This window comes from Amborella trichopoda, chromosome 2 (assembly GCF_054954075.1).
Source record: "Amborella trichopoda isolate Santa Cruz 75 chromosome 2, AtrichopodaSantaCruz75HAP2 v2.0, whole genome shotgun sequence".
Classification (NCBI taxonomy): domain Eukaryota; kingdom Viridiplantae; phylum Streptophyta; class Magnoliopsida; order Amborellales; family Amborellaceae; genus Amborella; species Amborella trichopoda.
In genome coordinates, this window is record NC_142337.1 from 8,782,164 (window position 1) to 8,794,843 (window position 12,680).

General features: G+C 40.5%; 1 protein-coding gene across 1 annotated transcript; it reads left to right on the plus strand.

Moving 5' to 3' along the window:
* The first annotated feature begins 1,777 nt into the window (after positions 1-1,777).
* Positions 1,778-7,903, plus strand: GSO1 (Leucine-rich repeat transmembrane protein kinase). The gene is made up of 2 exons (XM_006853466.4): positions 1,778-5,726; positions 7,338-7,903. Exons 1-2 carry the CDS (start codon positions 2,303-2,305, stop codon positions 7,697-7,699), a joined length of 3,786 nt encoding a protein of 1,261 aa, XP_006853528.3. The 5' UTR covers positions 1,778-2,302; the 3' UTR covers positions 7,700-7,903.
* The last annotated feature ends 4,777 nt before the right edge of the window (positions 7,904-12,680 follow it).

Genomic DNA, 12,680 nt, shown 5'->3' on the forward strand with positions numbered 1-12,680 from the left:
TCCATCTCAACTCGATGATTCATGGAAATGTTTGGTAAAATTTTATATTAGCTGCCTACCTAATATAGCTCATCTCCTTTACTTAGACTTAGGACGGGTTAAAGAAAACTTGAAGATCCTCACCCTTCTTACACCATTGTTAAGTATTCATCTAGCCCAAAATAACTATTCATCAACCTCCAAATAACTTAACCGAAAGTGAAGTACATTGTGAGTAGCTATGATCTTCAATTCTATAGGCTTTGTCGCTTCCTAAGTTTAGCATAATTTGGGCTTATTATGAGGTATTTTGTTATAAGAAAGTATAAAATGAGACCATTTACCTTTGGTACAAGGTAGTCATAGTAATCTTGACCATTGGATGTGAAATTGGGTGGCTGCAAGTATTCCATTGACCAAACTCAAACTTCAAACTTTTTTTTTCGAACTTTGTGACATATCCAAGCTATCAAATTTCACATTGGATAGTTGTAAGTAATTGTGACCACCTAAATGATCTCATTGTATACAATTCCGGTATGAGAAATATCTCATGTGGGTTAAGTTTAACTTAATATTGATCCTATGTTGACTTCACGATTTCTTGTTTTTCGACTCTAATGGAGGTATGAGAGTACTATCCGTGTATTTCTAGTGTATAGACTTATCTCTTGGGGGTTTAATTTACATGCACACAAGCTCTTTATTTCCTTTTAACTTTACCCAAATAATTTTTGTTAGTGTTGTTCTAGTACTTTTAGAGCGGTTGCTGTAGAATTATTGATCATCTTCATTAATAAATGTAATTATAACAACAATAACTTAAATATATTTTTGAATCTTTATATCCCTATCTTTCGTTGCGTTTACTTTTTAATATATCATTTTATATTGACAAATAACATAAAATACTCGAATTAACAGCAAATAGAGTCAAGAAAGTATGATTATTTTATGATTTTCATCAAAGATACATTATGAGAATACTCCTCATCATTGAAGTAGAGGGGTGGTTCAACGAATGGACTTTCCGAACCATCTCTTGGAGAGCATAGATTAGTTAATGGAATCAATGGATGGGTACCACCCCCAAATAATAACATCAATAAGACTACTTTACAAAAGGATTAATATCAACCTCATTGTCTCTTCCTTTGGATTTCTCTCTCTCTCTTCCACGAGTTAGTACAAGTTAGGGGAGTGGGTTTTCTCTCTCTACAATAACACACCATCAGGGTTTTAGATGGGTATGGTTAGCATGCAACTACTTAATTTGGTTTTGGTGAATAGCGACAATAATTGAACAGGTAGAGAGAGAAATAGCCAAAGGGGGAGAGAGAAGAGGATTGGAAGAGGTTTGAGATAGAGGCAGGAGAGGAGAGAGAGTGGCAAATGAAGAGAGAGAAAGAGGCAAGAGAGGAGAGAGAAAGAGGCAAGAGAAGAGAGAGAGAGACAGGAGAGGAGAGAGAGGGGCAAATGAAGGGAGAGAAAGAGGCAAGAGAGGAGAGAGAAAGAGGCAAGAGAAGAGAGAGAGAGAGGCAGGAGAGGAGAGAGAGAGAAGGGCATTGGGAGGTTTGATTTGTCGGGACGCAGGAGGCCGTGAGGTAGGGTTTGACTTTGTATAAGGGGGGTGAAGCGTCAGAGACTGCAAGAAATCGAAAAGCTTTCGGGCCGGACCTTAACTGAAAGCACCTAATGAAGTAAGTGCATCAGACCATGATTTTCTTGCCCACTCAATAATCTCTCTAACTGTTTCTCTCTCTAAAGTTAATAAGATCTCTCTCTCTAAAGCTTGTGAGGGTTTCTCAGGTTGTGCATGGCAGTTAGGGGACCTGAAGGCGAGAAATTCAGGCATGGTCATGGAAAGATAGGAGAGAGAAAGAAGAAAGAGAAAGCTGTCTCAACTCATTTAATGGCATTCAATTCCACTCCACCCTCGTTTATATTGTTTTGCTGTGTTTCCTGACACTCTCTTTCCTCCCGTTTAAGTGCTTCACTCTTCCCAATCTCCCCACACCTCCAAAAAACCGCGTACTCCTCTCTTTCTCTCTCTAAATTCTGCAACCCCAAAACCACCTCTCTCTCTCTACTTCGCTCTGTAAAACTACCTTTCTCTCTCCAAAGTCTACAACCCTAAAACCACCTCTATGTAAACCCCACATCTCTCTCTCTAAATCCACCTCTTTACTTCTCTCTAAAGCCACCTCTTTACTTCTCTCTAAAGCCATCTGTTTCTCTCTCTAAAACCACTTCTCTCTCTCTCATCCGCCAATCCAAAGAAGCGGTGGTGGCAGGGCCATGCCCCAACACCGCATGCAAAGACATGCACCACTCGCCCCTTCCCCATCCCAACCTCTTCTCTTCATCTTTAACTCTGTCTCATCTCTCAGTTCAGGCAAAAATGGCGAGCCCACCAGCCCACTGTGGCTCTCTAGCCCTCCTCCTCCTCCTCCTCCTCCTCTCTACATGCACAGGTGCCTCGCCTGATGACTCTGCCTGCGCCCTCCTCGAGGCCAAGGCCTCGCTCCGAGGCCCATGGGCTTCGCTGAATGGCTGGACCGATTCCACCGCCCCCAACGTGTGCCGATGGTCGGGTGTCACCTGCTCGGACGGCCTTGTTGTGGGCCTTAATCTCTCGGGCCTGGCACTCGAAGGCCCCATTCCGACCTCTCTCTTGCGCATCTCCTCTCTTCTCTCTCTAGACCTGTCGTCCAACCTCTTATCGGGGCTGATACCTCCTCAGCTCTCTAACCTCACCAAGCTCATCACTCTCCGCCTCTTCACTAACCAATTGAGTGGCCCAATCCCGAAAGAGCTCGGCCTCTTAAGCGAGCTCGAAGAGCTTAGAATCGGCGATAATGGCCTCGAAGGTGAGATACCAGAAACGATCAGTAATTGCACTAGCCTCACGAGTTTGGGCCTCGCTTCGTGTAAGCTCACTGGTCCAATTCCACCCCAAATTGGTGAGCTTTCGGCCCTTGAAAACCTGGTTTTACAGGAGAACCAGCTCACTGGGCCTTTACCTGCTGAGCTGGACCATTGCAGGCGACTTCTCATCTTTACAGCTGCTAATAACCAGATTCATGGGCCGATACCGAGTGAGCTTGGCAGCCTCAAGGCCCTGCAATTGCTCAATCTCGCCAACAATAGCTTGAGTGGAGCCATTCCCATGGAGCTTGGTGGGCTATCTGAGCTCATTTATCTGAACTTGCTTGGGAACCAGCTCAATGGGGCTCTACCCGAGTCGCTTGGTCGGCTCGAGAAGCTGCAAAACCTCGACCTTTCGAGCAATTCCTTGATTGGGCTGGTGCCGAAAGAGATTGGGTGGCTCAAGGAAGCAGGGTTCATTGTCCTGTCTGATAACATGTTGGGTGGTGAGATTCCTCTCGGTATCTGTACTAATACAAGTCTTGAGCACCTGATTCTTGCCGGAAACCAGTTCTCCGGTGAGATTCCGGCTGATTTCGCCCAGTGTCCGAGCTTGAAGTATATTGATCTCTCTGATAACAATCTTGAGGGGGAGATTCCGGCGAGTCTTTGGGGAATGAGCAACCTAACTGATCTTCTTCTTCATAACAATAGCTTAGTGGGGGAGCTCCCTTCCTTTATAGGTAACCTTAGCAGCTTGCAAACTCTTGCTCTCTTTCATAATCACTTGGAGGGGCCCATACCACCAGAAATTGGACTGTTGGAGAGTCTAGAAACCCTATTTCTTTATGAAAACCAGTTTTCCGGCGAGATTCCAGCTGAGATTGGTAACTGTTCCAGCCTAAAGCAAGTAGATTTCTATGGGAATAAATTTAGTGGGAGTATACCAGTCACTTTAGGGCGGTTGGCCAATTTGAATTTCCTTCATTTGAGAGAGAATGATCTTGAAGGGCCGATTCCGGCGAGCTTGGGTAATTGCAAGAGCCTAAAAACCCTGGATTTGGCCGATAATCGCCTTTCAGGGAAAATTCCGGTGACTTTTGGTAACTTAGAATCGCTGGAAATGCTCCTCCTTTACAATAACAGCTTAAGTGGATGGCTCCCTAGAGAACTTCGAAATTGCAAGAACCTAACCAGGGTGAATCTCTCTAACAACAAACTTACAGGCCCAATCTTTCCTCTATGCTACTCTCCTTCCTATCTCTCCTTTGATCTCAGCAATAACAGCTTCATAGGAGTGGTTCCTGCCCTACTTTGTCGCTCGAAAGGTCTCGAGCGCCTCCGCCTTGGCAGCAACCAATTTGCCGGTGTCATACCGCTGCAGCTTGGCCAGCTAGCGGAGCTCTACATGCTCGACCTCTCGAACAATCAAATCAATGGCACCATACCTAGTGAGCTCGCAAAATGCACGAAGCTGAGCCACTTGGTCCTGAGCTCCAATGGCCTCTCCGGCGAGGTGCCACCGTGGCTTGGGAACCTGACCCAGTTAGGCGAGCTCAGGCTCTCGGAAAACAACTTGGTGGGTTCCATTCCACCAAGCCTGGGCAGCTGCAAAGGACTCCTCACCCTTGCACTCGACCACAACGGGCTCGCCGGCCCCATTCCTGAACAGCTCGGCGAGCTTGCCTCTCTCAATAGCCTCGATCTCTCCGGGAACCACCTCTCCGGCCCAATTACCAGAAACACCGTAGCCAAGTGGAAGAGCCTATTCCTTCTCAGACTCTCCGAAAACGAGCTCAGTGGCCCAATTCCACCTGAAATCAGTGAACTCCAGGCCTTGCAGAGCGGTCTCGATCTCAGCCAAAACAACATAACCGGCGAGATCCCTTCCTCGCTTGCCGGCCTCATTAACCTAGAGAGACTCAACCTCTCTTTCAATGCTCTTTCAGGCCCGATCCCTTCAGAGCTCGGCCGCATGCCCAGCCTCGTCGCACTTGACCTCTCGCACAATGCCTTGCAAGGCCCCTTGCCCGACGCCCTCTCCAAGTGGCCTGCCGATGCTCTGAATGCGAACCCTGGCCTTTGCGGGCGACCTCTCGAACCATGCACCACTGCAGGCCCCAACAACCGAGCTCTCACCCCTGGCTCGGTTGCAGGCATTTCCGCTGCTGCAGTCTCTGGTTTTGCACTTGCCATTCTCGTGGCCACCGTGATCGCCCTTCGCTGCAAGACCTCAGCCCAAAGGGGAGCCATATGGGGGGCCTCACTGTGGGGCTCTAGCCGCCGGCCCCTAAAGGGCGAGGCCAAGTGGACTTTCGAAGATATTATGTCGGCAACCAACAGCTTATCCGAAGAATTCATGGTGGGAGCTGGTGGCTCCGGCACAATATACAGAGCCGAGATGCCCAATGGTGATGTCTTAGCAGTGAAAAAGATCTTCTCAGGCACCGGAGAGATAATGCTCGACAAAAGCTTCGGTCGCGAGCTACAAACGCTCGGGCGCATAAGGCACCGGCACCTTGTCAAGCTCTTGGGGTGGTGCTCAAAGGGAGAAATCAACATTCTGGTTTATGAGTACATGGTAAATGGGAGCTTATGGGAGTGGATCCACAGCAAGGGGGGGAAGAAGAGGATGGATTGGGTGGGGAGGTTGAGGGTGGCCAAGGGGCTGGTGGAGGGGGTGGAGTATTTGCACCATGACTGTGTGCCGAGGATTGTTCACAGGGATATTAAGTCCAGCAATGTGCTGATCGATGGGGATGGGGAGGCACATTTGGGGGACTTTGGGCTCGCCAAAGTGGTGGAGGACACTGTGGACTCCATGGGCGCCACTGAGTCTACTTCACACTTTGCTGGGTCCTATGGCTACATGGCTCCTGGTTAGTCTCTCTCTGTCCCTCTTATAGAGCGTCGCTCTAAAAGCTTTCTCTGAGGTCTTAGTACTCTCTCTCTTGTCTCTCTCCAAGTTTTTTCTCTTTTAATTGTATTTCTCAAGAGAACTCTCTCTCAACTGTGCGTCTTTAGAGCAGTCTCTCTCTAAGGTCTTGCTATTACAGTATCTCTCTCTCTAATAGTCTCTTGATGTGTTGGTAGGGTGGCAACGGGTCAGGTATGGGTTGGGTCCGGCTGGACCCAAACCCGATCTTGAATAGTATTCAGGTCTAAATTTTGGACCTGCATCCGGACCCAAGGTTGGTATACGGGTCCATTGCCACCCCTATGTGTTGGTTCTCCCATTTGTGTCTCTCTCTACAGTACGTTTCTTCTCTATTCCCCCTCTTCCTCTCTCTTCTGTCCTCTCTCTTCTGTCACCTGTGGCACACATTCCCCTCACATTTTTTGAAAAGAAGTGTTTTGAAAGGCCGTATTTTTTAGTTGGACCGTCGATTTAAATGTAAAATTTGAACTGATTTCAGTATGTTCACATTTTTTTTTTTTTTTTTTTTTTAAGTTTCCTGAACCTTTTACCCTTACTATATATATATATATAAACCTTTATTTTTATTGTTAATTTTTTAATTTTATTTTTTTATTTAGATCATTGATCCAATGATATAGGAATGATCAGAATTACCGATCCGGACAATCCAGATCAAGATCAAGGGTGGACAATCCGCTTCATTAATTCATTTTTCAAACACTTTCAAAGTTTCATGGAAAGTAGTCAATCCTTTCTCACTCCTAATTGAAAACTTCTCTCAAAAAAGGGCTGCTTCTCTTTCTACCTTCGGATTGCCCTCTCTCTCTCTAAACGTTCTTTCTCTCTCCTCTCTCTCTCAAATGATGCCTGGTGTGTCGTTTTCTATAGGCTATATTCTCTTATCTATAAACAATTGACAAAAACATAATCTATAAGTTCTTTTAGTTATATGCTGACTTTTGTGATTAGATTAAGAGGATAACCTAAAAGCCTTGATAATCGTTGACATGAATTTGGTCGTCTTCCGCTTGTTGTGTTATGATCCCTTTACCTTTACATTTTCAATCGCTCTTAAAAAATGCATTCTTTTCTACACAAATTCCTTTGTGCAATATTTAAAACGGTTTTTCACCTGTTACGAGCGGAATCTGCTAACGTGCTTGACCTTTGTTATGCTATTCCAAAACGTATTGAATATTTTTATCTAGGGTTTAGATTGAGAATACCTCGAGGATTGACACTATTTGAAGATTTATTAAATGCCAAGGGTGACTACTTATAAAGGAATAAATTTTAGGGTTTGTATATAATGAGACCTTTTGCTTTTGACATGACGAGGTCACAATTATTTACAACCATCTTATGTAAAATCTATTAGTTTGGGTATGTCATAAAGTTCGAGATAGACATTATGGTAGTAAAGCTGCACATCAAAATCCTGCGAGAAGATTGAACTATAATAATGAAAATCTCTCAAATTGATCATCTCGACTTTAATAATTATGAATCTAAAAAATAGATTTTTAGTCAATTCTAAATGTATTGTGGGTTGTTATACCATTCCTTACAGAGTATGCCTACTCTCTACGGGCGACCGAGAAGAGCGATGTATATAGTGTCGGGATCGTGTTGATGGAGCTCGTGACTGGGAAGATGCCTATTGACTCAAGCTTGCCCGAAGGCATGGGCATAGTTCAGTGGATTGGACACTGTCTAGCAAGCCCAAGCCCAACTCATGAGGAGGTTTTGGATTCCTCACTTAGACCTCTCACCTCGTCAGAGGAGTCTGCAATATTTGAGGTCCTTCAAATTGCCATGGAATGCACAAGGCTCATGCCGGTTGATCGCCCGACTGCTCGACAAGTCTCGGACAAGCTGACGCGAATTTGTTGCAACACAGATAGAAGTGTCACCTCACACAAGAAGGCCTGATTGGAGCTCCCTTTTCATGAATGCTTCCTTCTCTGTCCTTTCTGTCTCTAATGTCTTGCTAATTTTCTTTCATGTACACAGTAGAGAGATTGACCCAGATTTTGTCTCACATATAACCTATTTGTGACTTGCATTGTTTTGTTGTACCCTTGAATGGGAGAGATTATTTTGGTAAATGAAAGAAATGTGTTTTAATCCTTGTTTTATTAAGGGATTGTATAATATCAGACTATTTACCTTTGTTATAAGGAGGTCAGAAATACCCTTAGCCATCTCATTTCAAATTGCACAGCCGTGGTGTCACAAATTTTGAACCTAGTCAATGATACAGTCAGTGATACAACACAACTATCCGATTTGAAATCCGAGGGACAAGAATAATTATGACCTTGTACTAAAAATAAATGGTCTCTTGATAGGTATTTCCTTTCAGTACAATTTGAGAAAGATTCATATTGAGTGTATGACCCTAATGGTCAAATATAATGCAATAAGGTTTACCAAATTGCCTTTGTTATACAACATTATCCATGAAAACCAATTTATAGATGAGAGAATGCTTGAAGATTTGAGGTTGAGGATATGGGAATATCCTTATTCATTTCTTTCCTAATTATAGGAGCAAAAGAGCATATGGTTCCATTCCTCACATAAAATATAAAAAATTCAAGAATGATTTAAAGCTTTCAAAACATCATTTTCTAATTGCTTCATGCATAGTCCTCTAAATGCACTCTCCTTTCGTAAAAACATATTCAGCTCTTGCCAGTTTTTATTTACTTACCATGTGCTATGGGAATGAAGGTAGTTTCTCAAAAAAATAATCTAAGAAGATGGAGTTTACCAAATAAATTTCCTGAATAGTTGTCACCTAAACCAATTTTTTAAGACCTGGAATTCAATTTTCAATTGCCCACGCATTGTAACGATCCAGACTAGATATGCAATCTAGATCGGCTAAATCATCAAAAGATGAGTAAAGGTGGTGATAATGGTACTGAACCCATTGCTATATGACTAAAACCTTAGGAAGTTAGTTATTCGACCCCAAATATGATATTTCCATAGGTCAAAAGTCACTTTTCATTTATAACGAATGATTTCATCGGTTAAGCCTTCTTAACGGACGGCGGATCTAAATCCGATGAATTTTGAATTGAAGACATATAGTGACCAACAATTGTCATCTGCGAAGTTTCACCTTGAATGAATATGATATGATGAGGATTTTATAGGTTCGGCTGTTCAAGAACTTTTAACTGACGAAGTCCCTAAGAACTTGTCAGACTTATATCCAAACTACTCCTAAATAGGGTGAGGATACATGTATTGGCCTTAGGATCATTGATCCCATGATCTCCATTTGAGATTTGTGAGAGTCCTTGAGTATATTCGACTGTTTCAGTCCCTTTAAACTAATGAAATTGCTCAAAATTTACCAACTTATAACCAAACTTCTCCTAAATAAAGTGAAGAGGCATGTAATGGCCCTAGGATCATTAATCCCACAGTTTGGTCTCAAAATGAGATTTGTGGCAATCCTTGAGTATATACAATAGTTAAGATAAATTGAAAAAAAAGGAGAGAGGTTTGAAGAGAAACACGGGAAGAGAGAGAAGGAGGTTTAGAAAGGAATAAAAAAAAAGGTCTTTATTAGGTTAAAAAGATGGGGTAAAGTTGATCTAGGGGGTTAGGAGATATGACATATGGGATCTCTATATTTTGAAACATTGGGTTTGTTGAGAAATGAAACCTAAAAAAATGGTGTACAGAGATATTTTTGCTTTTAATAAACCAACTTTATTACTTATTGTTCTCAACTTCTTATTTAAACCACCTACAGGAACCTTTATCGCCTGGTATTCTCATCTTCTTCTTTGGATCACCTCCAAAACCTCTACATAAAGAGCTTTGCTTTCTTTCTCTTTTTCTTTTTTTCTTTTAAGGAGTTGAAAGAAAACAATGGATATACCTTTGCTTTTCGATCTCCATTTCGCACAGAAAGCAAACCATGCATTTAACATTAAGGCTACTCACAAAACCAAATGAAAATGACCATAAGTGATTTTTTCTTTTGAAATGGAAATATTTTAAGGGTGCAGCTGACATACGGATGCATTCGTAGCTGTAGAGGTAAGGTGCACCTTCAAAATTTATCACGGTATATAATTTTGATGTAAAATGTTTTTAGAATTATCTCAAAATCTATTTTTATATATAATTATAAAATTATAAATTTAAAAAATAGTTAAAATCAAGTCGATCTATAAACATATGAAAATCTTGAAAATGGACGGTGTACATAATATGTTGTAAAATGGATTATTTCTGAGACTTAAAATCTTTTTATTTTTCATGGTCATACATCTCAATGTTGAGATGATCAATCAAAGGGTTTTTCAACATTAAAACTACCTTTTCTGATGGATTTTTGAGATGCATCCGTAGTTCTACATTATAAGGTTGCATCCTTAAATAAATTTTTTCTATATTTTAATATCATGCTTTTCAAGCACACAAAAGTTTTTAGCATCTTTCTATGTGATTCCTCCCCGTACAAACATACAAAGCCATAGCCAAGTAGGTCAACTAAAAGTTACTCAACGATCTTTTAATCATATGCAAGATTTTGTTAGGTTATTCTCTTTTATAGATTATTTTCTTAACCTACTTAATATTTACAGTACGCCCAATATTCTTGCTTTTTAGTGCAAATTTTTTTAAGTGGGACATTTTTTGCCACTAGTGAGATGTAAAATAAATATTTTTAGAAGTAGACAATGAAATTTTATCCGTTGAGAAATCAGTTAATAGTCATTGTCGATGATTTATACCCCATGCGGATGATGTTAAGTCCCATATTATAGATGTCATTCCAACCATAGTTAATAAAAACTATTTTCTCCAACATGAATTTAAATTTTAGCCTTGATTAATTATTTAATACTATATAAAGTGTCAAAAAGTATTGAGCAGGTCTAGAATATTCGTTATAAAGAGAACATCCTAATAGAACTCATTTAAATTCGATATGTTTTTTGTAGAGCTAATATACTTTCAGATTAAATTTTCATAAAAATGTATTACAAACACTTTGCTCCATATGTTCTAAATTTTTTTAAATCACTCTTTTTTCTTTTATTGTGATCACTTTTGCGCTTTCGACAATTTCCATATACACTATCTTGGCTGAGAAAGAAACAATCAGACGTTCAAGGATCTCACCTCAAATCCTGATTCGCTTAAGAGTAAGATTGGAGCGTTTGTAATATTGAGGACTAGGTTGATAAAGGAGTTCTCTAGGTTCTCCTTTGCCAATTCTCATGGCAAGTTCTGAGTGATAGCCCACAACCGATAAGAGTAACTCGCCACTTATCAAGCTTAATTTTGATGGAAGCTCAAAAAAAACCAAGACCATTTGAATGGTTGGCTTAATGATCATGATAAGAAACTTAACCTAATCATTTCTAGGGCATCCTCTTGGATTCATCAAGATGGATAAGGTCTTGCGGCATGAGTGAGATTACTAAAGGAAAAATATGTGAAGGGACATTTACATTTAATAGAAGGATATCATCATCATCTTGTCTGTTAGATTTGAAATTGGGTAGTTTATGAGTGTATCATTCACTAGACTCAAAGTTCAAAAAAAGTTCTCGAACTTTATGACATTCACCAAGCCATCCAATTTGATATTTAACGGCTAGTAGTAGCAATTGTGAGCTCCTTACAGTTCTTATTTAAAGAGGTCCAACTAAGTTAGGACTCATGAAATATTATTATACAACAGTAATGACCTATATTTTGCATGCGACAAATAGGCCAATGATAATAGTGAAAAGATTTGCCCTTTGAATGATTTTTGCAAAGTTTAGGATCAGTATTTTAAAAGTCGGTTGAGTTGTTTCGACTCCACTGAGTTACTCCGCCTCAAGCCCTCGTTGAGCCCAAATTGTCTAGTGGGGCATAGCCCAAGTTGACTTTTCAAATATTGTTTTGGGGGCAAGCTTTCTACGCTTTCTATGCAACATAAAACTTCTATGCTTCACCTATCCAACCGTCCGTTTTATACCATTTTATTTTTTATTTTTTTATACAAAACATTTTTAGACCAAAATTTGGGTGTCCAGTCTTCTCTTGGACTCACGCCTATAAAAAAAATCAAAAAAATATTTCTATTAAAATATGAAATAACTAAAATGCCCATGACTTTTTCAAGGGTATTTTAGTCATTATATTTTATCAAAAATATTTTTAAATATTTTATTTAGGTACACCCTATTGAAGTGATGGCACATACTAAATTTTATATTCATGTAGCCAATAAAAATAAAAAATAAAAAAAATACTATAAAGTGTCGGATCTAGATTAAATGGTTAGCAGTTCCCTTGATCTAAGGGAGAAGTATATATCTTTGCAGTAGAGGAATCATAAAAAAACGTTTTCCTTGTCTAGGAGAGCATATCTCCATGAGGTACTATTTTACCATGTCAAACTGGATTCAATTGCTAAGAAAGGTGAAGAGAAGCACATCGTTTTGCATTACTCGTTTTTGAATCGTTTTGTAGCTCAACTTTGTAGAGGTAAGAAATATTAATCTCGTATAGTATTTATGACAATATCAATGAAAGGAAATATTGACGTCTGAAAAAATGTAAATTAGTGGTACATTATTGAATACTTTTCATTACATTTATTTTTTAAGCGCCTCATTCTTCAAACATTTGATATTCTCAGATTACAGCCATCCAGATTTTGACCGTCCTGTCGCCCGAGGCTTGGGTCTCACCTCTCCCTCTGTCGACCGGTAGTACACCCCAGCCGGAGCACACTGTGTATTTGCTCCTCCAAGTCCTGCAGGAACACTTTTGTCCGGAGTTAAAATTTTGGATCCACAGCAGTCACTATGAGTAAATGTTGAATCATATAACACTTGGAATTCTTTTGATTGAAAATTTTGGAATTCACTTACGAACCATA